Below are 23,305 nucleotides of genomic sequence, written 5' to 3'. Positions count from 1 at the left end.
CCAGGTGTTAGAATGGCCAAGTCAAAGTCCAGACCTGAATCCAATCGAGAATCTGTGGAAAGAACTGAAAACTGCTGTTCACAAATGCTCTCCATCCAACCTCTCTGAGCTCGAGCTGTTTTGCAAGGAGGAATGGGAAAAAAATGTCAGTCTCTCGATGTGCAAAACTGATAGAGACATACCCCAAGCGACTTACAGCTGTAATCGCAGCAAAAGATGGCGCTACAAAGTATTAACTTAAGGGGGCTGAATAATTTTGCACGCCCAATTTTTCAGTTTTTGATTTGTTAAAAAAGTTTGAAATATCCAATAAATGTTTTTCCACTTCATGATTGTGTCCCACTTGTTGTTGATTCTTCACAAAAAAATACAGTTTTATATCTTTATGTTTGAAGCCTGAAATGTGGCAAAAGGTCGCAAAGTTCAAGGGGGCCGAATACTTTCGCAAGGTACTGTATATAGACAGACAGAGAGATGGAGAGCGACAGAGAGAGAGAGCGCGGGAGACAGAGATTATAGACAGAGAGATTAGAGACAGAGAGCTGGAGAGCGACAGAAAGATGGAGAGCGACAGAGAGAGAGCGACAGAGAGAGAGCGACAGAGAGAGAGAGAGAGCAACAGACAGGCAGAGCGAGAGACAGATTATAGACAGAGAGATTATAGACAGAGAGAGAGATTATAGACAGAGAGAGAGAGATTATAAACAGAGAGAGATATTATAGACAGAGAGAGATTATAGACAGAGAGAGAAAGCGACGGGCATAAAGTTTATAGACAGACAGAGATTTTAAGGTAGAGAGAGTGACAGAGAAAGATTATAGACAGGCAGAGAGAGAGAGAAAGACAGACAGAGATATTATAGACAGGTAGAGAGATTATAAGGAAGAGAGAGAGAGCAACAGACAGAGAGATTATAAGATTATAGACAGGCGGTGAGAGAGAGAGCGACAGGCAGAGAGAGAGAGCGACAGGCAGAGAGAGAGAGAGCGACAGGCAGAGAGAGTGAGCGACAGGCAGACAGACAGAGAGAGAGAGAGAGAGAGAGTGAGCGACAGGCAGAGAGAGAGAGAGAGAGAGAGAGAGAGAGAGAGAGAGTGAGCGACAGGCAGAGAGACAGTGAGAGAGTGAGCGACAGGCAGAGAGAGAGAGAGCGAGGAAGAGACAGAAAGACAGGCAGAGAACATACAATCATGTTACAAATTACATCATAATCATGCTATGGTCTGTTGACACTGCCTATGATGTCAAGCGTCACTTAAAAATATATATATTTAACCTTTATTTAACTAGGCAAGTCAGTTCAGAACAAATTCTTATTTACAATGACGGCCTACTCCAGCCAAACCCAGACAACACTGGGCCAATTGTGCGCCGCCCTATGGGACTCCCAATCACGGCCGGTTGTGATACAGCCTGGATTCAAACCAGGGGGTCTGTAGTGAAAGCGCTGAGATGCAGTGTCTCAGACCGCTGTGTCACTCCCGGAAACCTAACTGTTTTATCAACATCCTTCTCATGTTTCAAAACGTGAAGATTTTTTTTTATTTTTTTAAAGCACTCCTCCATTTTAAATGTATTTATTTGTAGTCATGATGTTTGTCTATATTTCCTAACCTCAGTAGGTCTACTCCTAAAGAAACACAGCAGAACCACACTACAGGACTATGAGCCCCACCGTAGATATCAGTGTTAGGAAGGACGGAAGCAGACAGGTTTTTATAATGGACGGTCACGTGAACAAGGTAAATCTAATCTCGCCTAGGATGTGATGACTGCACCAATGAACACAGAACAGTTGGGACTGAATATTATATTATTATACAGTAACAAAAAATGTTAAAAAATAAACCATATCAGGGTTTGTTTTAGAACGACCACGACTCTTATTCCTGAGTAATGAAGTGTCACGGGGGAAATGGCACGGAATGAAAGACATATCGAGGCAAGGCGAGAATGACCGAATGGGAGGTGGGAGCAAGAATTGTTTCCCAGATGTATCAATGAACGCGCCCATTCGCCATCCGAGCGAGGCCCTGTACCTCGCAACACAAGCCTCTCCTTCTCTAGTCCGCCAGATGCACAATGAATGACTGTTTTAAATTCCATCACCGTGGATCGACAGAACTGCGAAGACACGGGCATCATATCGTTACATTTGTATTACATAGGATTCCCATTATTGTTGCAATAATTGTAAAAACATTGCGTTCTCCTCTCTCCCCCTACTGCCTGCTCATCACACACTGCGCTGCTATACGCACTCGCTCGCTAACACATCCTGATATTCCTTATTTTATGAATGAAATACAATAGAAAACACAGTGATTTAAACCGATGTGCAATATCTCGAAGAAAAAAAATGCAATCGTTTGGGGGGGAAAAAAAAGGAGAGATGAGTGGGTGCGAGGATAGAAAGAGGGAGCGATAGATGGGGGAGGGGGCGACGAGAAAAGGGAAGGAGAGGAGGGGTTGAGGAAGAGGACGAGAGAAAAATCACATTTCATTCATAAAGTTGTGCTTTAAAAATCATAATGAAACCCGAGACGCGTTGATAAAAAAAAAAAATCCCATCGCCAACATCCCTCCCTAGGTTTACCGGATCCTGTGTCTGTGAATGAGAGCTTGGCCAAAACTCGACATATTTTGTCAATTTCTTCCAACACATTTTACACATTGACTGATTTATTTAACGGCTAAATAGAAGTCCTCGCCACTGCGTGACTATTACCTGGTATTTCTCACAGTGGGTTTTTATCATTCGATTAGAAGCCGTGTTGTCTTTGATAAGGTATTGAATCCTGTCTTTACACCGTTTAATATCGTAGCCCCCGTGTAAACCCTAATCATATATACATATTTATCACACGTTTGCTTGAATATATCGGGAATGTGATGTATACTGTTGATTCAAGACTACGTAATGGTGTTTATCCTCAACTATATCAATAGACTGTACCTTTGTCTATCCCTGAGGTTGCCTTCTTGTGTAACATCGGTGTTTATCAGAGATTAATGTGATGACCAAGCTAAATTGATTTCGTGTAATATTGTAGGAAATAAAAAGATAAGGACTTACTCGCCCTCCATGTCTCGGTGTAGCCGCTGCTTCGAGCTCCCTGCCCCGGTATCCCTGTCCTTTAGATCCCCCTTCGCCAGAACACACACGCGGACACTCACACCCTCACTCTGTCACTCTCTCGTTCTATCTCACTCTCTGCTTTCATTTTCTAATCCTTCTCTCGCTCTCTCTCCACCTTTACGTCGTTTCTGTGTATCAGGATGGACTTGGGTTGCAGCAGCCATTTTCCGCTGGCAGCAGCGGTAGCATCCTCCCTCCCTCTTTCTCTAAATCACTCCCTCCCTCACCCGTTCTCTAAATCACTCCCTCTCCCTCCCTCACCCGTTCTCTAAATCACTCCCTCTCCCTTCCTCACCCGTTCTCTAAATCACTCCCTCTCCCTCCCTCACCAGTTCTCTAAATCACTCCCTCTCCCTCCCTCACCAGTTCTCTAAATCACTCCCTCTTGCACCCCTTCTCTAAATCACTCCCCTCCCTCTTTCTCTAAATCACTCCCTCCCTCACCGTTCTCTAAATCACTCCCTCTCCCTCCCTCTTTCTCTAAATCACTCCCTCTCGCACACCTTCTCTAAATCACTCCCCTCCCTCCCTCTTTCTCTAAATCACTCCCTCACCCGTTCTCTAAATCACTCCGTCCCCCTTTCTCTAAATCACTCCCTCCCTCACCCGTTCTCTAAATCACTCCCCCTCTCTACCTTTCTCTAAATCAATCTCTCTCCCTTTCTCTAAATCACTCACAACCCTCACCCGTTCTCTAAATCACTCCCTCTCCCTCTCTCAACCTTTCTCTAAATCACTCCCTCTCCCTCTCTCACCCTTTCCCTAAATCACTCCCTCCCTCTACCTTACTCTAAATCACTCCCTATCCCTCCCTTCCTCTAAATCACTCCCTCCCTCACCCTTTCTCTAAAACACTCCCTCCCTCAACCTCTCTCTAAATCACACCCTCTCCCTCCCTTAACCTTTCTCTAAATCATCCCCTCCCTCACCCGTTCTCTAAATCACTCCCTCCCTCACCCGTTCTCTAAATCACTCCCTCACTTACTCGTTCCCTAAATCACTCCCTCCCTCACCCGTTCTCTAAATCACTCCCTCCATCACCAGTTCTCTAAATCACTCCCTCCCCCTCCCTTTCTCTAAATTACTCCCTCCCTCATCCTTTCTCTAAATCACTCTCTCCCTCACCAGGTCTCTAAATCACGCCCTCTCCCTCTCTCAACCTTTCTCTAAATCACTCCCTTCCCCTCCCTTTCTCTAAATCAGTCCTTCCCTCACCCTTCTCTAAATCACTCCCTCCCTCACCCTTTCTCTAAATCACTCCCTCCCTCACCCTTTCTCTAAATCATTCCCTCTCTCACCTTTTCTCTAAATCACTCCCTCCCTCCCTCACCCTTTCTCTAAATCACTCTCTCACTCAACCTCCCTCCCCTTCTCTAAATCACTCCCTCCCTCATCCATTCTCGAAATCACGCCTTCCCTTAACCTTTCTCTAAATCCCTCCCTCCCTCAACCTCTCTAAATTACTCCCTCCCTCCCCCTTTCTCTAAATCACTCCCTCCCTATTTATTCCCTTCTCTAACACTCTACCTGCCATGTGCCCTTCAAACTACTGTTATGCCTGAACATCCTTACTGCCTTGTCTCCAGACCATAGTCGAGACGGCTCAGGGGAGGCTTTCACTTGCTATCTCCGGGGCCAGAGCAATTTAAGGATGCTTTGGGGTAATTCCCACATTTGGGGATCTTATCATCTGTTCTACTTCAAGAATGTTACTTTCTGTTTACCAAAATACCTGGCTTTCTTCCCATACAAAATAACACAGTTCCCAAAACATAAATGGCTCACGTCTGCAACGTGGTAGAGTTGAACCCATTAGCAGAGAATGAACCAGACCAGGAATCAGCGACTTGGGAAAAACGTAAATACTTTACTTGAATAATGGAGAAAGTAACGATACAGAAAACGTAAAAACAACAAACACTAGCACTCGAAACTCACACTGGGGAAAACATACAGGAAACTGAATTCAATAACTAACAAAGGGAAACAGAAAACACACCTCTCTTAAAGGGGAAACAATCATGAAATAATGAAGACACACCTGAGTTCAATAAAAGTATCTAGGGCGGTCTCTGCCGCCCTCTGGTGACAGGAGGAACCATGACAACGTCTCAATGCGTAGAATATAAAACTGTCACAATTTGTTTTGTTCTTTTAATTTTCAAAGCTCAACAACAATACATTTTAAAAAATTACGTCCCAGAACAGTTTGTATGTTACAGTTCAGTTCAAAATCAGAAGAGTCACCCAATCACCTAGTCTTTTAGGTGGTCTTTAGTTCCTCTGAGGCCTCCATGTGGGTGTTTGACCCAAGACAGGGTGAGTGACAGTCCATGTTTGGACTTGTTGCATTCTGCTACATTCACTAGACTGAACTCCAAACTGTGCCGCAGACCCACTCACAAAATAAGTGGTATCAGAAGGAGAGCTCGGCGTCCTTCTCACTACCATCGGTCACCCGTTTTGTTCGTCCATGAACAGGTTGGGGTAGATGCAGATCAGAGTCGTGGAGGCCTGCATCCAGATCAGGAGACAAGACCTCTGCAGGTTGCCACGCTTCGGCAAGTGTAAACACCCAGCTGTTTTCTAGAGTCGTGCGGGAGTCGTGCGGGAGTCGTACAGGAGTCGTGCGGGAGTCGTGCGGGAGTCGTACGGCTGGAGTTTGTCGTGATGAACAACCTTCACCTTTGTTCTCTGACTTTTTTTGGAATCCGGAAAACCAAATCGTCCAGCCGGGTCATTATGAAGTATGGATCCTCATAGGATGGTAGGAACTTCCTAACTTTGTCCCGCACCCGCTTTGTTCCTTTATTTAAGTACTATACTTGTGTCACCAACGTTGTCGCGTGTCCTCGCAACATTTTTGTCATACTGCTTTTTTGGCACGCTCCATAGACTGACCCAGCGCTTCCTTTGCAATCTGGTGAGCAAGTTCCAAACTGTCTCGTAGCTGCGCAACATACTGTGGAGGGGTTCTTGGCGTGCTCATGATCGGGTGGCAAGCCAGCCGCTCGGTCGATGGGCTCTGTTACTTCTCTTCCAAGGAGCATCGTGTTCGGAATGAACCAAGTTGAGCTGTCCATTGTTGCTCTATAGACCATCACGGAGAATGGAATCATGAGGTCCCGGTCCCAATGACAACGTTCTGTGGTGGTGGCTAAGATCTTTAGTAGAGTGGAATTAAATCTTTCGACTTGGCCGTCAGACTGCAGTTCCCCAAACAGCACAATCCTCTGGCTGCGCTACGACATGCATCTTCAGTCTGATGTAGGGTACCTGCTCCCCAAACAGCACAATCCTCTGGCTGCACATGCTATTCTTACGACATGCATCTTCGGTCTGAAGTAGGGAAACTGTTCCCCAAACAGCACAATCCTCTGGCTGCGCTACGACATGCATCTTCGGTCTGAAGTAGGGAACCTGTTCCCCAAACAGCACAATCCTCTGGCTGCGCTACGACATGCATCTTCGGTCTGAAGTAGGGAACCTGTTCCCCAAACAGCACAATCCTCTGGCTGCGCTACGACATGCATCTTCGGTCTGAAGTAGGGAACCTGTTCCCCAAACAGCACAATGCTCTGGCTGCTGAAATCAAGGCGTGAATGGATGACCCCAAGGACGTCGCCACGTCTGCAGCAATGAAGTCAAGTTAACACTCACTGTGCGGGTACCAACCTGAATGGGCAGGTGAACTTCTCCAAGACGACGTTGACATTTACAGGACCAAACGCCCTGCAGAGACGGTCGATAGCTGGAATGGATGTTTAAACATCTGGGTGAATGGTGTCGTAACGGCGCCAAGGAAGCACATTTCTCCGTGCCACGCAAAAGAGCACATATGTCGTACATTAGTAGGTGGATACACATTATGGGACCTGTGCCCTTGACACTGAGAACAGCAGGTGTGTTTTGGCTTTTGGTGGAATTTGGCGATTCGGGGACTGCCAGTGGCTTAGCTGGCTTCCTTGATGATGGACAGCTCAGTTTCAATGCCTTGGCAGTTGTGGTATCTGATTTTGTTCCAATTTGTATTTTTGCGCTCGCCATTCTTTGGTTTGTGTGGCTTGAAGCTGGACGTTTGGAGGTTTCTGACTCCGCTCTACAGGTGGTGTCGTCCAACTCTCGCCTTCATCTTCGCTGTGGTCCATAACATTCCCGTGAGGTAGCTGCTCTGGCTCTCCGCTTTGTAGTCTGCACACCAGACTGCATTAGTTGAGTTAACACTGTTCGCTGCTCGCTTGGTGGTTTCGTACCTCGTAGGATTGTGCCAATGTGCGTGAACTCTTCTCCGGTAACTTCTGCACAATGCCGGCGTCTCCCATGGCATTAGTGAAGACCACGCTGATGGAGTCCTGTTCTCCCTCAAAGCAATCTGCATACACAATGGGACACTTTCTCATAAATGTCATCTCATGCAGTGATTCACCTGGTTTGCACACTCTCTGCCTCAACTCAATGACAGCTGCTTCCCCCGATGCTGGCCCGTCTGCCGAGTCCACCTCCCCCCCACTATGCGTGAGTAGTCCAAAAGGGGAAGACCTAGGTTTCTTGTGGACCACAGCCCCTGCAGCGTCCACTAAACAGAAACTCAGCTGGACTGACGTTGTCCTTTCTGACCAGTGATTAGCTCTAGCACAGCTCTCAAAGCGATGTAAGACCTCTTTCCATGAGCCCGAACCATCAAACTGACCTGGTTGTAGTGTGGGGATCCTCTCCTTCTGAGTAGCGTATTCGTCCTCACTGTCAGATGAGATATCATAATGTACACGCCGGGGCTGCCTGCCATGTGAACTGGATCTTGGTCGCCTGGTGCGAGACTGTTAGTCTTCATATCATTACATTTCATTACCTTCATTGGGCAGAGCGTTGGATACATCCATGGCTGTCCTGCGACTGTAAGCGGGGGTTTTCCACAGGAGGCATGGCTGGAGTGGAGAGCAGAGCTGCTAGCATCCTGTGTGGGTAATGGGAGTAAACAGCATCTACAGGGGTACTCGCTGCATAGAGACTATGGTTGGCAGAGTTGAAAGGGTTAGTGCATGGAGTATACAGCCTTTCAGTAGTTGGTTGAAACACATTTCCAGAGGTAGCATTTTCAGGTGAGCATCTAGCATGCCAACTGGCAAATTGGTTGGTTGTGACTTAGCTGTGATTTGATTCCACTGTCACCCACATTTCCGTTTTTCCACAAGAGACTTGAATGGATTTGTTTCTCTCCTTGGCCATTGGGGAGACGTCTTTAAACTCACGGCACGAGTCAGCCATATTAGCTACATCTGAACTTTGGCATAGAAATGGATTACAGTTACTGTTAGCATTTGCATCAAATTCGTTCATCCAGTTAGCAAATTAGATTTGTGATTGCATGTCTTCATTCACTGTAGTTAGCGACATGAATGGCTTTGAGTAGCACGTCGAAATCCTCAGGCAAATTATTTCTCGTAACAACAGATTTATAGTGTGTAGCCGCCATTCCCCAACTTTAGCTAGAACGTCAGCCACTACTCGGACAACGATGATTAACTTCGTTAGCCGTTAACTTTGTGAAAGTCCAATTTCTCTTTGATATTCCGGTAGAATGTGAATAACTCACCGATGCAGCAGGCAGGATAAATCCCAGACGAAACCACAATGTTACCTTTCCCTGCCTCGCCTCCAGACCGTAGTTGAGAAGGTTCAGTTGCAGCCTTCGCTTGCTAGCTCCAAGGCCCAGAGCAATTTACGGACGCTCTGGGGTAATTCCCACATTTTAGGGATCTTATCCGTTGCTAATGACGAGTTCGTCTGGAGTTCCACGGAAGTATTTGACATTTATTAAACTTGTACACACCATTCTGAAGGTTCTTCTGAATTACAAAATAAAAGAATGGGCTAATGGAACAAAAAATAGAGTGTCACAGTTTGGCTACATCTCCTCACCCGTCCTCTAAATCACTCCTTCCCTCACCCGTCCTCTAAATCACTCCTTCCCTCACCCGTTCTCTAAATCACTCCCTCCCTCACCCGTTCTCTAAATCACTCCTTCCCTCACCCGTTCTCTAAATCACTCCTTCCCTCACCCGTTCTCTAAATCACTCCTTCCCTCACCCGTTCTCTAAATCACTCCTTCCCTCACCCGTCCTCTAAATCACTCCTTCCCTCACCCGTTCTCTAAATCACTCCTTCCCTCACCCGTTCTCTAAATAACTCCTTCCCTCACCCGTTCTCTAAATCACTCCTTCCCTCACCCGTTCTCTAAATCACTCCCTCCCTCACCCGTTCTCTAAATCACTCCCTCCCTCACCCGTTCTCTAAATCACTCCTTCCCTCACCCGTTCTCTAAATCACTCCTTCCCTCACCCGTTCTCTAAATCACTCCTTCCCTCACCCGTCCTCTAAATCACTCCTTCCCTCACCCGTCCTCTAAATCACTCCTTACCTCACCCGTCCTCTAAATCACTCCTTCCCTCACCCGTTCTCTAAATAACTCCTTCCCTCACCCGTTCTCTAAATCACTCCTTCCCTCACCCGTTCTCTAAATTACTCCTTCCCTCACCCGTTCTCTAAATCACTCCTTCCCTCACCGTCCTCTAAATCACTCCTTCCCTCACCCGTCCTCTAAATCACTCCTTCCCTCACCCATCCTCTAAATCACTCCTTACCTCACCCGTTCTCTAAATCACTCCTTCCCTCACCCGTTCTCTAAATCACTCCTTCCCTCACCCGTTCTCTAAATCACTCCTTCCCTCACCCGTTCTCTAAATCACTCCCTCCCTCACCCGTTCTCTAAATCACTCCTTCCCTCACCCGTTCTCTAAATCACTCCTTCCCTCACCCGTTCTCTAAATCACTCCTTCCCTCACCCGTTCTCTAAATCACTCCTTCCCTCACCCGTCCTCTAAATCACTCCTTCCCTCACCCGTTCTCTAAATCACTCCTTCCCTCACCCGTTCTCTAAATAACTCCTTCCCTCACCCGTTCTCTAAATCACTCCTTCCCTCACCCGTTCTCTAAATCACTCCCTCCCTCACCCGTTCTCTAAATCACTCCCTCCCTCACCCGTTCTCTAAATCACTCCTTCCCTCACCCGTTCTCTAAATCACTCCTTCCCTCACCCGTTCTCTAAATCACTCCTTCCCTCACCCGTCCTCTAAATCACTCCTTCCCTCACCCGTCCTCTAAATCACTCCTTACCTCACCCGTCCTCTAAATCACTCCTTCCCTCACCCGTTCTCTAAATAACTCCTTCCCTCACCCGTTCTCTAAATCACTCCTTCCCTCACCCGTTCTCTAAATTACTCCTTCCCTCACCCGTTCTCTAAATCACTCCTTCCCTCACCCGTCCTCTAAATCACTCCTTCCCTCACCCGTCCTCTAAATCACTCCTTCCCTCACCCATCCTCTAAATCACTCCTTACCTCACCCGTTCTCTAAATCACTCCTTCCCTCACCCGTTCTCTAAATCACTCCTTCCCTCACCCGTTCTCTAAATCACTCCTTCCCTCTCCCGTTCTCTAAATCACTCCTTCCCTCACCCGTTCTCTAAATCACTCCTTCCCTCACCCGTTCTCTAAATCACTCCCTCCCTCACCCGTTCTCTAAATCACTCCTTCCCTCACCCGTTCTCTAAATCACTCCTTCCCTCACCCGTTCTCTAAATCACTCCCTCCCTCACCCGTTCTCTAAATCACTCCTTCCCTCACCCCGTTCTCTAAATCACTCCTTCCCTCACCCGTTCTCTAAATCACTCCTTCCCTCACCCGTTCTCTAAATCACTCCTTCCCTCACCCATTCTCTAAATCATTCCTTCCCTCACCCGTTCTCTAAATCACTCCCTCTCCCTCTACCACCCGTTCTCTAAATCAATCAATCCCTCTCCCTCTACCACCTCTTCAGTAAATTAATCCCTCTCCCTCTACCACCCGTTCTCTAAATCACTCCCTATTTATTCCCTTCTCTAACACTACCTGCCATGTGCCCTTCAAACCCTTAATTCCGCACCAGCCTGGTCTCAGAGCAAAACGTATTATATGTTACTAAAATTTAGGCTTAGGCATATACAGTCAGGTCCATAAATATTTGGACATTGACCAAGTTATTATTATTTTAGCAGTTTACCACAGCATATTGGAGTTAAAATAATGAAATTAAATAATGAATAGGAGCTGAAAGTGTAGACTTTCAGCTTTAATTTGAGGGTATTTACATTCAAATCGGGTGAACGGTGTTGGAATTACAGCACTTTTTATATGTGCCTCCCCCTTTACCAAAAGTAATTGGACTGCTCAGCGGTTACATGGCCAGGTGTGTGTTATTGCCTCATTAGTTAATTTACAAGTAAGCAGATAAAAGGTCTAGAGTTGATTTCAAGTGTGGCATTTGCATTTGGAATCTGTTGCTGTTAATTCTCAATATGAAGTCCAAAGAGCTGTCACTGCCAGTGAAGCAAGCCATCATTCGGCTGAACAATCTAAACAAACACATCAGAGTGATAGCTAAAACATTAGGTGTGGCCAAATCAACTACAGTGGGGCAAAAAAGTATTTAGTCAGCCACCAATTGTGCAAGTTCTCCCACTTAAAAATATGTAATTTTCATCATAGGTACACTTCAACTATGACAGACAAAATGAGAGAAAAAAATGCAGAAAATCACATTGTAGGATTTTTAAATAATTTATTTGCAAATTATGGTGGAAAATAAGTATTTGGTCAATAACAAAAGTTTATCTCAATACTTTGTTATATACCCTTTGTTGGCAATGACAGAGGCCAAACGTTTTCTGTAAGTCTTCACAAGGTTTTCACACACCGTTACTGGTATTTTGGCCCATTCCTCCATGCAGATCTCCTCTAGAGCAGTGATGTTTTGGGGCTGTTGCTGGGCAACACGGACTTTCAACTCCCTCCAAAGATTTTCTATGGGGTTGAGATCTGGAGACTGGCTAGGCCACTCCAGGACCTTGAAATGCTTCTTACGAAGCCACTCCTTCGTTGCCCGGGCGGTGTGTTTGGGATCATTGTCATGCTGAAAGACCCAGCCACGTTTCATCTTCAATGCCCTTGCTGATGGAAGGAGGTTTTCACTCAAAATCTCATGATACATGGCCCCATTCATTCTTTCCTTTACACGGATCAGTCGTCCTGGTCCCTTTGCAGAAAAACAGCCACAAAGCATGATGTTTCCAACACCATGCTTCACAGTAGGTATGGTGTTCTTTGGATGCAACTCAGCATTCTTTGTCCTCCAAACACGACGAGTTGAGTTTTTACCAAAAAGTTATATTTTGGTTTCATCTGACCATATGACATTCTCCCAATCTTCTGGATCATACAAATGCTCTCTAGCAAACTTCAGACGGGCCTGGACATGTATTGGCTTAAGCAGGGGGACACGTCTGGCACTGCAGGATTTGAGTCCCTGGCGGCGTAGTGTGTTACTGATGGTAGGCTTTGTTACTTTGGTCCCAGCTCTCTGCAGGTAATTCACTAGGTCCCCCTGTGTGGTTCTGGAATTTTTGCTCACCGTTCTTGTGATCGTTTTGACCACACGGGGTGAGATCTTGCGTGGAGCCCCAGATCGAGGGAGATTATCAGTGGTCTTGTATGTCTTCCATTTCCTAATAATTGCTCCCACAGTTGATTTCTTCAAACCAAGCTGCTTACCTATTGCAGATTCAGTCTTCCCAGCCTGATGCAGGTCTACAATTTTGTTTCTGGTGTCCTTTGACAGCTCTTTGGTCTTGGCCATAGTGGAGTTTGGAGTGTGACTGTTTGAGGTTGTGGACAGGTGTCTTCTATACTGATAACAAGTTCAAACAGGTGCCATTAATACAGGTAACGAGTGGAGGACAGAGGAGTTACAGGTCTGTGAGAGCCAGAAATCTTGCTTGTTTGTAAGTGACCAAATACTTATTTTCCACCATAATTTGCAAATAAATTCATTAAAAATCCTACAATGTGATTTTCTGGATTTTTAAAATAATTTTGTCTGTCATAGTTGAAGTGTACCTATGATGAAAATTACAGGCCTCTATCATCTTTTTAAGTGGGAGAACTTGCACAATTGGTGGCTGACTAAATACTTTTTTGCCCCACTGTATTTGGTACATCCTTAAAAAGAAAGAACACACTGGTGAGCTCAGGAACACCAAAAGGCCCGGAAGACCACGGAATAATTATTTCCCTGGTGAAGAAAAACCCCTTCACAACAGTCGGCCAGATCAATAACACCCTCCAGGAGGCAGCTGTATCTGTGTCAAAGTCAACAACCAAGAGAAGACTTCACCACAGTAAATACAGAGGGTTTACCACAAGACTGTAAACCATTGGTAAAAAAAAAAAAAAACAGGAAGACCAGATTATAGTTTGCCAAACAACATCTAAAAAAGCCTGTATCGTTCTGGAACAACATCCTATAGACAGATGAGACAAAGATCAACCTGTACCAGAATGATGGGGAGAGAAGAGTATGTAGAAGGGAAGGAACTGTTCATGATACCACCTCATACCACCTCATCTGTGAAGCATGGAGGAGGTGGTGTTATGAGGTGGGCATGTATGGCTGCCAGTGGAACTGGTTCCCTTGTATTTATTGAGGATGTGACTGCTGACAAAAGCAGCAGGATGAATTCTGAAGTGTTTAGGGCTACAGTGCCTTGCAAAAGTATCCATCCCCCTTGGTGTTTTTCCTATTTTGTTGCATTCCAACCTGTAATTTAAATTGATTTTTATTTGGATTTCATGTAATGGACATACACACAATAGTCCAAATTGGTGAAGTGAAATTAACAAAAATAAAAAAAAAATAAAAAAGGAAAACTGGTGAGTGCATTTGTTTTCACCCCCTTTGCTACGAAGCCCCTAAATAAGATATGGTGCAACCAATTACCTTCAGAAGTCACAGAATTAGTTAAATAAAGTCCACCTGTGTGCAATCTAAGTGTTACATGATCCGTCACACGAGCTCAGTATATATACACCTGTTTTGAAAGGCCCCAGAGTCTGCAACACCACTAAGCAAGGGGCACCACCAAGCAAGTGGCAGCATGAAGACCAAGGAGCTCTCCAAACAGGTCAAGAACAAAGTTGTGGAGAAGTACAGATCAGGGTTGGGTTATAAAAAATATATATCTGAAACTTTGAACATCCCACGGAGCACCATTAAATCTATTATTAAAAATGGAAAGAATATGGCACCACAACAAAAAGAGAGGGCTGCCCACCAAAACTCACAGACCAGGCAAGGAGGGCATTAATCAGAGAGGGAACAAAGAGACCAAAGATAACCCTGAAGGAGCTGCAAAGCTCCACGGCGGAGATTGGAGTATCTGCCCATAGGATCACTTTAAGTCGTGCACTCCACAGAGCTGGGCTTTACCGAAGAGTGTTGAGAAAAAAATAAGCAAACACGTTTGGTGTTCGCCAAAAGGCATGTGGGAGACTCCCCAAACATATGGAAGAAGGTACTCTGGTCAGATGAGACTAAATTTGTCATTTTTGGCCATCAAGGAAAACGCTATGTCTGGCACAAACCCAACACCTCTCATCACCCCGAGAACTCCATCCCCAGTGAAGCATGGTGATGGCAGCATCATGCTGTGGGGATGTTTGTCCATCGGCAGGGACTGGGAAACTGGTCAGAATTGAAAGAATGATGGATGGTGCTAAATATAGGGAAATTCTTGAGGGAAACCTGTTTCAGTCATCCAGAGATTTGAGACCACGATGGAGGTTCACCTTCCAGCAGGACAATGACCCTAAACATACTGCTAAAGTAACACTCGAGTGGTTTAAGCGGAAACATTTAAATGTCTTGGTATGGCCTAGTCAAAGCCCAGACCTCAATCCAATTGAGAATCTGTGGTATGACATAAAGATTGCTGTTCACCAGAGAAACCCATCCAACTTGAAGCAGCTGGAGCAGTTTTACCTTGAAGATTGGGCAAAAATCCCAGTGGCTAGATGTGCCAAGCTCATAGAGACATACCCCAAGAGACTTGTAGCTATAATTGCTGCAAAAGGTGGCTCTACAAAGTATTGACTTTGGGGGGGGGGGGGGGGGGGGGGGGGGGGTTGAATAGGTATGCACACTCAATTTTTCAGTTTTTTTTCCCTTATTCCTTGTTTGTTTCACAATAAAAAATATTTTGCATCTTCAAAGTGGTAGGCATGTTGTGTAAATCAAATGATACAAAACACCAAAAAATCTATTTTAATTCCAGGTTGTAAGGCAACAAAATAGGACAATTTACAAGGGGGGTGAATACTCTCGCAAGCCACTGTATATTATCTGCTCAGATTCAGCCGTTGGCTTCAAAACTCATTGGACGACACCTCACAGTGCAGATGGCCAATGACCCGAAGCGAAAGCAACCCAATACTTTTGTTAAGTAAAAGAAGTGGAATGTTGTGCAATGCCAAGTCAATCACCTGACCTGAATCCAATTGAGCTTGCATTTCACTTGCTAGAGGCAAAACACCCCCAAAAACAAGCAGGAACTGACACAGCTGCAGTAAAAGCCTGGCAGGGCATCACCAGGGAACAAACCCAGCATCTGGTGATGTCTATGACTTCAGTCAGTCAATGACTGCAAAGGATTTTGACTGATTTTAAAACTCACAATTTAATGCATGATTATGTTAGTTTGTTCAATTACGTTTGAGCGCCTAAAATTGGGGGGCTGTGTATACAAATGATTGTAATTCCTACACGTTCATACAATAAGTTTGACAAAACCCTTAAATTAAAGATGAAAGTCTACACTTAAAGCATATGTTGATTGTTTCCTTTCAAATCCATTGTGTTAGGGTACAGAGCCAAAATTATGCAAATTGTGTCACTGTACAAATACTTATGGATCTGACCGTCCGTCTCGTGTCTGAGCTGTTGCCACGGATGCTTTTTCCAATACCGTCAATACCATTGAAACTACATTATTTCTTCAAAGTTTAATTATTTATTTTTTTAAAATATTTGTAGTTACTTTTTAGGTCAATACCTGCAATCAACTTGTGCGATACGTTAGGAGATAAAGAATATCATATGTCCTTAATTTCACCTGTCACATAATGTTTCATTATCAAGCTTACTGGTAGTCCCCAGTCAAGTGGTGTTTGTTTACAAGCAGACAACGATGGAGAGACCGGAGCCTTGTGAGTCACTCACTGTTGTGCAGCATGCGCCTGGTGATCTAATTACAGTATGGAATTCACAACTAGATGTTTGCCAGCTAGATATATTATAACTATTAAGTTAACTGTCTAAAATGTGCTAAATGCTCTGCAGTTGTGCATTTAGTTTGCTAATTTAGTAGCTAGTTAGCTATCTAGCTAAGCGGTTAGCATCTTGAAAATCAAGCTTTTGCTTTGTAACAGCAGAGAATCCCCTTGTGGAACAAGAACCTTGCTGTCTAATATTTGTTATGTGTGTGCAGCAAATTGTGAGTAGCATTTTTTTGTTACTTGTATAAGTTTATGAGCTGGGATGTCTGTCTTGCAAATAGTTTATTTCATAGACAGTATAACATTTCACAATGCGCTCATTAGCATTTAGTTAGCATTCTCTATTAGATTTTACATGTACTTGTTAGCATTGCTAACCTTCGGAGTTAGTAGCGTTAGAAAATAGCACCCGTTGTGTTCAGTGCCGGTATTACCAAATATCCCGTTATGGCACAAGGTCAGCATGAAGGTATGACAATCTGGATACCGTCCAAGCCTACTAAAATTCATGACACTCCATTTAGTAGGTTTATGCTACATTACGTTAGGTTACTGTAGGTTACTAAAGGCAAAAACAAAAGTACAGTGCTGCCAGCGGAAATTGGCTGCTGCAACCCAAGTCCATCCTGATACACAGAAACGGCGTAAAGGTGGAGAGAGAGCGAGAGAAGGATTAGAAAATGAAAGCAGAGAGTGAGATAGAACGAGAGAGTGAGCGAGTGAGGATGTGAGTGCGCGCGTGTGTGTTCTGGACATCATTAGCATTTTAGCTAATTTTGCACCTACTTAGCATGTGAGCTAACCCTAAACTTAACCCTTTAACCTAACCCTAACCTTAACCCTAGCCTAGCTAACATTACCGACCTAGCTAACTTTAGCATTAGCCACCTAGCTAACATTCGAAACAACGAATTGGAGTTCGTATTATATTATACATATTGCAAATTCGTAATATATTGTATGAACTGCAATCCGTAACATATCATACGAATTGTAATTCATAACATACTACATGTCCTACAATTTCTATTATATAACATATTACATTGTTAATATAACATCATACTACATTGAACAAAAATATTAAAGTGACATGCAACAATTTAAAAGATTTTACTGAGTTACAGTTCAATTGAAATAAATAAATGATGGCCTAATCTATGTATTTCATATGACTGGGAATACAGATATGCATCTGTTGATCACAGATACCTTACAAAAAAGGTAGGGGCGTGGATCAGAAAACCAGTCAGTATCTGGTGTGACCACCATTTGCCTCATGACACATCTCCTTTGCATAGAGTTGATCAGACGGTTGATTGAGGCTTGTGGAATGTTGTCCCACTCCTCTTCAATGGCTGCGCGAAGTTGCTGAATATTGGTGTGAACTGGAACACGCTGTCATACACGTTGATCCAGAGCATCCCAAACATGCTCAATGGGTGACATGTCTGGTGAGTATGCAGGCCATGGAAGAACTGGGACATTTTCAGCTTCCAGGAATTGAGTACAGATCCTTGTGACAAAGGGCCATGCAATATCATGCGGAAATATGAGGTGATGCGGCAGATGAATGGCAAGACAATGGGCCTCAGGATCTCGTCATGGTATCTTTGTGCATTCAAATTGCCATCGATAAAATGCAATTGTGTTTGTTGTCCGTAGCTTATGCCTGCCCATACCATAACCCCACCGCCACCATGGGGCACTCTGTTCCCAACGTTGACATCAGCAAACCACTCGCTCACATGACGACATACACGTGATCTGCGGTTGTGAGGCCGCTGGGAAAAATTCTCTACAACGACTTTAGAGGCGGCTTATGGTAGAGAAATTAACATGGCATTTGCATGTCAATTGTACACTCCCTCAAAACTTGAGACATCTGTGGCATTGTGTTGTGTGACAAAACTGAACATTTTAGAGTGTCCTTCTATTGTCCTCAGCACAAGGTGTACCTGTGTAATTTTTTTATATATATATATATATATCTTTATTTAACTAGGCAAGTCAGTTAAGATCAACATTTTATTTTCAATGACAGCCTAGGAATAGCGGTTTAACTGCCTTGTTCAGGAGCAGAACAGCAGATTTTTACCTTGTCAGGTTGGGGATTTGAATCTTGCAACCTTTTGGTTACTAGTTCAACGCTCTAACCACTACGCTACCTGCCACCCCTATGATAATGCCGTTTAATCTGCTTCTTGATATGCCACACATGTCAGGGGGATGAATTATCTTGGCAAAGGAGAAATACTTACCAACAGAGATGTAAACAAAATTGTGCATAAAATTTGAGAAAAAAAAAAAGCTATTTGTGAATATGAAACATATCTGGGATTGTTTATTTCAGCATTCTACATGTTCCGTCTATATGTTTGTTCAGTGTAGAACTAGAGCTGTGACTTAAATTAGCTATATATTAAAAAAATATATAAAAAAATCAAAAGTGACCCTATTGTCAAGTTATTGGGAAAATGAATAAAGTTTGGCTTGCTGGTATATGAGGTCATTGGAGGCCAGTAGTAGTTTCATGAGGCAGCTCACGCTCAAAAAAAGAATGCCCTCGAGCTTCCTATTTTGGTTCAAAAGCTACAGAAGCTAACTAGCTAACTTTGTAGCCGATATTTTTCACACATTTTTCCAGAGTATTTGTGTGTGTGTAACTCACTCCATACCAGTGGTGGGGAGAATCCGCAACGAGTGATTTATTAGAAAGTCGCTATGATATGTCTGAGGTCCATAGCAAGGTACTTTTCATATAAACTAGTTAACTAACGTTAATTTTTAGCTAGCGTCGGTGTCGTTATAACGGTAACGTTAGCTAACCGTCAGTAACGTTAATGTTAGCCAAATGTAAATTCGCTAGTATTTGTAAACTACTAAAATGGTAGATAACTTAACTTTTTTTGTTGCTAAAAAAAATTCTCTCTACTTTTTAAAATGTACGATTATTAAACATTTAATTTTTACATTTATTATTAAACAGGTTCCGGATATTTTAATTTCTTAAAAATATGATTACGTTACTAACGTTAAACGCCGAACCAGAATATGAGTTTAGAGGAGACGTTGAATATGGCGATTATCCTTTAAACTGACTGTCAATTTACCATTTTTTCAATCTTAATTATGTCAAAATACTTTCGATATTTACCAAAAGAAGGGCGTTTCGCTGAACAACTATGATCTTTATTGCCGGTGTGTAACTTCACCTCCAAAAAAATTCTAAATAGAAAGTTACATGCAACTTTTGTTTGGAAAGAATCTCTCTAAACAGGGGGTGGACTGGACATCTGTTATCTCGGATAAATGCCAGATGGGCTGGTCCATTTTTTATATATATGTTTTGCATGGTATTTTGTTATTATTTTTGTTGCCAGAACTGGCTAATAATGGTGGCCTGAAGGGGGGAAAATGGGCCTGTGTGGGCGCCTTAATGAGGGATTTTATTGGCGCATGTAGATTTAGTCAAAAACAATACATCGGCTAGATTCTTAACAGACAAGGCATTTTTTTGGTTGTATGTAACTTTTCATTTAGACTTTTTTTTAAAAAGTACATACCGGCTGATACCAGTAATGATGATCACTGCTCAGCGAAACTCATTCTTTGGTAAGTACCAAATATTATTACTCTTGAAAAACTGGTGAATGGCAAGTTGTATGGCTGCTTCATGGACTTATAGGAGAATCGCCATATTCAACATCTGTATACCCAGATTCTGGTTCACATTAGGCCTATGGCTCAACATGAACTGTTGTGAAACACCTCTTTTCAGGCTCAAATTGAAGATTTGACACAACTCATTTATTTTATTTATTCATTTATACAGATGATCTCAATGAAATTGAGGCCTGTCCAGTAACAGATAGGCATACAGTGCCTTCAGAAAGTATTCACAACCCCTTGAGTTTATCCACATTGTGTTACAGCCTGAATACATGAAAAAAAAAAAAATTGTGTCACTGACCATAATGTCAAAGTGGAATTATATTTTTACAAATGAATAAAAAGTGAAAATCTGAAATGTCTTGAGAGAATAAGTATTTAATCCCTTTGTTATGCCAAGCCTAAATACTTTCAGGAGTAAAAATGTGCTTAACACATTAAATAATAAGTTGCATGGACTCACTCTGTGTACAAAATAGTGTTTAACATGATTTTTGAATGACTACCTCATCACTGTACCCCACACCTACAGTTATCTGTAAGGTCCCTCAGTCAGGCAGTGAATTACAAGCACAGATTCAACGACAAAGACCTCGCAAAGGCATTGGTAGATGGGTAAAAAAAAAAAAGCAGACGCTGAATATCCCTTTGGGCATGGTAAAGTTATTAATTACACTTGGTGTATCAATACACCCAGTCACTACAAAGATACAGACGACCTTCCTAACTCAGTTGACGGAGTGGAAGGAAACCGCACAGGGATTTCACCATGAGGCCAATGGTGATTTTAAACCAGTTACAGAGTTAAATGGCTGTAATAGGAGAACTGAGGATGGATCAACAACATGGTAGTTAACTCCACAATACTAACCTAAATGACAGAGTGTAAAGAAGGAAGCCTGTACAGAATACAAATATTCCAAAACATGCATCTTGTTTGCAACAAGGCACTAAAGTAATACTGCAACAAATTTGGCTAAGAAATTAACGTTTTGCCCTGAATACCATGCAGTGGTGTAAAAAGTACCCATCTATCATACTTTTATAGAAAATTACTCAAGTAAAAGTGAAAGTCACACGGGAAAATACTACTTGAGTAAAAGTTAAAAAGTATTTGGTTTTAAATATACTTAAGATCAAAAGTAAATGTTATTGCTAAAATATACTTAAGTATAAAAAGTAAAAATATAAATCATTTAACATTCCTTATATTAAGCAAACCAGACAGCACAATTTTCTTGTTTTTTAAATTTACGGATAGCTAGGTGCACACTCCAACACTCAGACATCATTTATGTATGGAATAAAAAGTACATTATTTTATTTCGAAATGTAGTGGAGTAAAAGTGTCACAAGTATAAATAGTAAAGTACAGATACACCAAAAAATATTTTTACTTAAGTACTTTTCACCACTGATACAAAGCATTATGTTTGGGGCAAATCCAACACAACACATCACTGAGTACCAGTCTTCATATTTTCAAGCATGGTGGTGGCTGCATCATGTTATGGGTATGCTTGTTATTGGCAAGGACTAGGATAAAAATAAAATGAATAGTGCTATGTACAGGCGAAGTCCTAGAGCAAAACCTGGTTCAGTCTGCTTTCCAACAGACACTGGGAGATTAATTCACATTTCAGCAGGACAATAAACTAAAACGCAAGGCCAATTACTTGCCAATATGAAATTGAATGTTCATGGTGGGCCTAGTTACAGTTTTGACTTAAATCATCTTGAACATCTATGGCAAGACTTGAAAATTGCTGTCTAGCAATGATCAACAACCAACTTGACAGAGCTTGAAGAATTAAAAAAAGAACAATGGGCAAATATTGTACAATCGAGGTTTGCAAAGCTCTTACAGACATACTCAGAAAGACTCACAGCTGTAATATATTGACTCAAGGGGTTGAATACTTATCTAATCAAAATATATATTTTTGTTTTATTTTGCATTAATAAAAAAAAATGTTAAGAGTTTTTCTTCCACTTTCACATTATAGACTATTTTGCGTAGATCGTTGAAACAAATGACAATAAAATCAATTTTAATCCCACTTTGTAACACAACAAAATGTGGAAAAAGTCAGGGGTGTGAATACTCTCTGAAGACACTGTAGGCCTATTAGAGAGAGATGATAGGCTGGGTATCTGGCCTATTAGAGAGAGATGATAGGCTGGGTATCTGGCCTATTAGAGAGAGATGATAGGCTGGGTATCTAGCCTATTAGAGAGAGATGTTAGGCTGGGTATCTGGCCTATTAGAGAGAGAGATTATAGGCTGGGTATCTGGCCTATTAGAGAGAGAGAGATGTTAGGCTGGGTATCTGGCCTATTAGAGAGAGAGATGATAGGCTGGGTATCTGGCCTATTAGAGAGAGAGATGTTAGGCTGGGTATCTGGCCTATTAGAGAGAGAGATGATAGGCTGGGTATCTGGCCTATTAGAGAGAGAGATGATAGGCTGGGTATCTGGCCTATTAGAGAGCGATGTTAGGCTGGGTATCTGGCCTATTAGAGAGAGATGAGAGGCTGGGTATCTGGCCCATTAGAGAGAGAGATGATAGGTTGGGTATCTGGCCTATTAGAGAGAGCGATGTTAGGCTGGGTATCTGGCCTATTAGAAAGAGAGATGATAGGCTGGGTCTATTAGAGAGAGATGATAGGCTGGGTCTATTAGAGAGAGATGATAGGCTGGGTATCTGGCCTATTAGAGAGAGAGACGATAGGCTGGGTCTATTAGAGAGAGATGATAGGCTGGGTATCTGGCCTATTAGAGAGAGAGATGATAGGCTGGGTCTATTAGAGAGACATGATAGGCTGGGTCTATTAGCGAGAGATGATAGGCTGGGTATCTGGCATATTAGAGAGAGAGATGATAGGCTGGGTCTATTAGAGAGAGATGATAGGCTGGGTATCTGGCCTATTAGAGAGAGAGATGATAGGCTGGGTCTATTAGCGAGAGATGATAGGCTGGGTCTATTAGCGAGAGATGATAGGCTGGGTATCTGGCATATTAGAGAGAGATGATAGGTTGGGTATCTGGCATATTAGAGAGAGATGATAGGTTGGGTATCTGGCCTATTAGAGAGAGATTATAGGTTGGGTATCTGGCCTATTAGAGAGAGGATGATAGGTTGGGTATCTGGCCTATTAGAGAGAGATTATAGGCTGGGTATCTGGCCTATTAGAGAGAGGATGATAGGCTGGGTTTCTGTAAAGCACTTTGTGACAACTGTTAATGTATTTAGGGCTTTATCAAATACATTTGATTGATTGGTTAATTATA

General features: G+C 43.0%; 1 protein-coding gene across 1 annotated transcript in view; it reads right to left on the bottom strand.

The window, feature by feature from the left end:
- Positions 1 to 3,330, bottom strand: part of spred3 (sprouty related EVH1 domain containing 3) — a 28,877-nt gene extending 25,547 nt beyond the window's left edge. The window contains exon 1 of the mRNA XM_036962033.1: positions 3,078 to 3,330. Within this exon, the coding sequence (XP_036817928.1) occupies positions 3,078 to 3,088 (11 nt within the window). The 5' untranslated portion in view covers positions 3,089 to 3,330. The remainder of the gene's footprint in view (positions 1 to 3,077) is intronic.
- Between the last annotated feature and the right edge of the window lie 19,975 nt (positions 3,331 to 23,305).

The sequence above is a fragment of the Oncorhynchus mykiss genome, chromosome 24, assembly GCF_013265735.2.
Source record: "Oncorhynchus mykiss isolate Arlee chromosome 24, USDA_OmykA_1.1, whole genome shotgun sequence".
Taxonomy (NCBI): Eukaryota; Metazoa; Chordata; class Actinopteri; order Salmoniformes; family Salmonidae; genus Oncorhynchus; species Oncorhynchus mykiss.
This window is presented reverse-complemented; position numbering and strand designations above follow the sequence as displayed.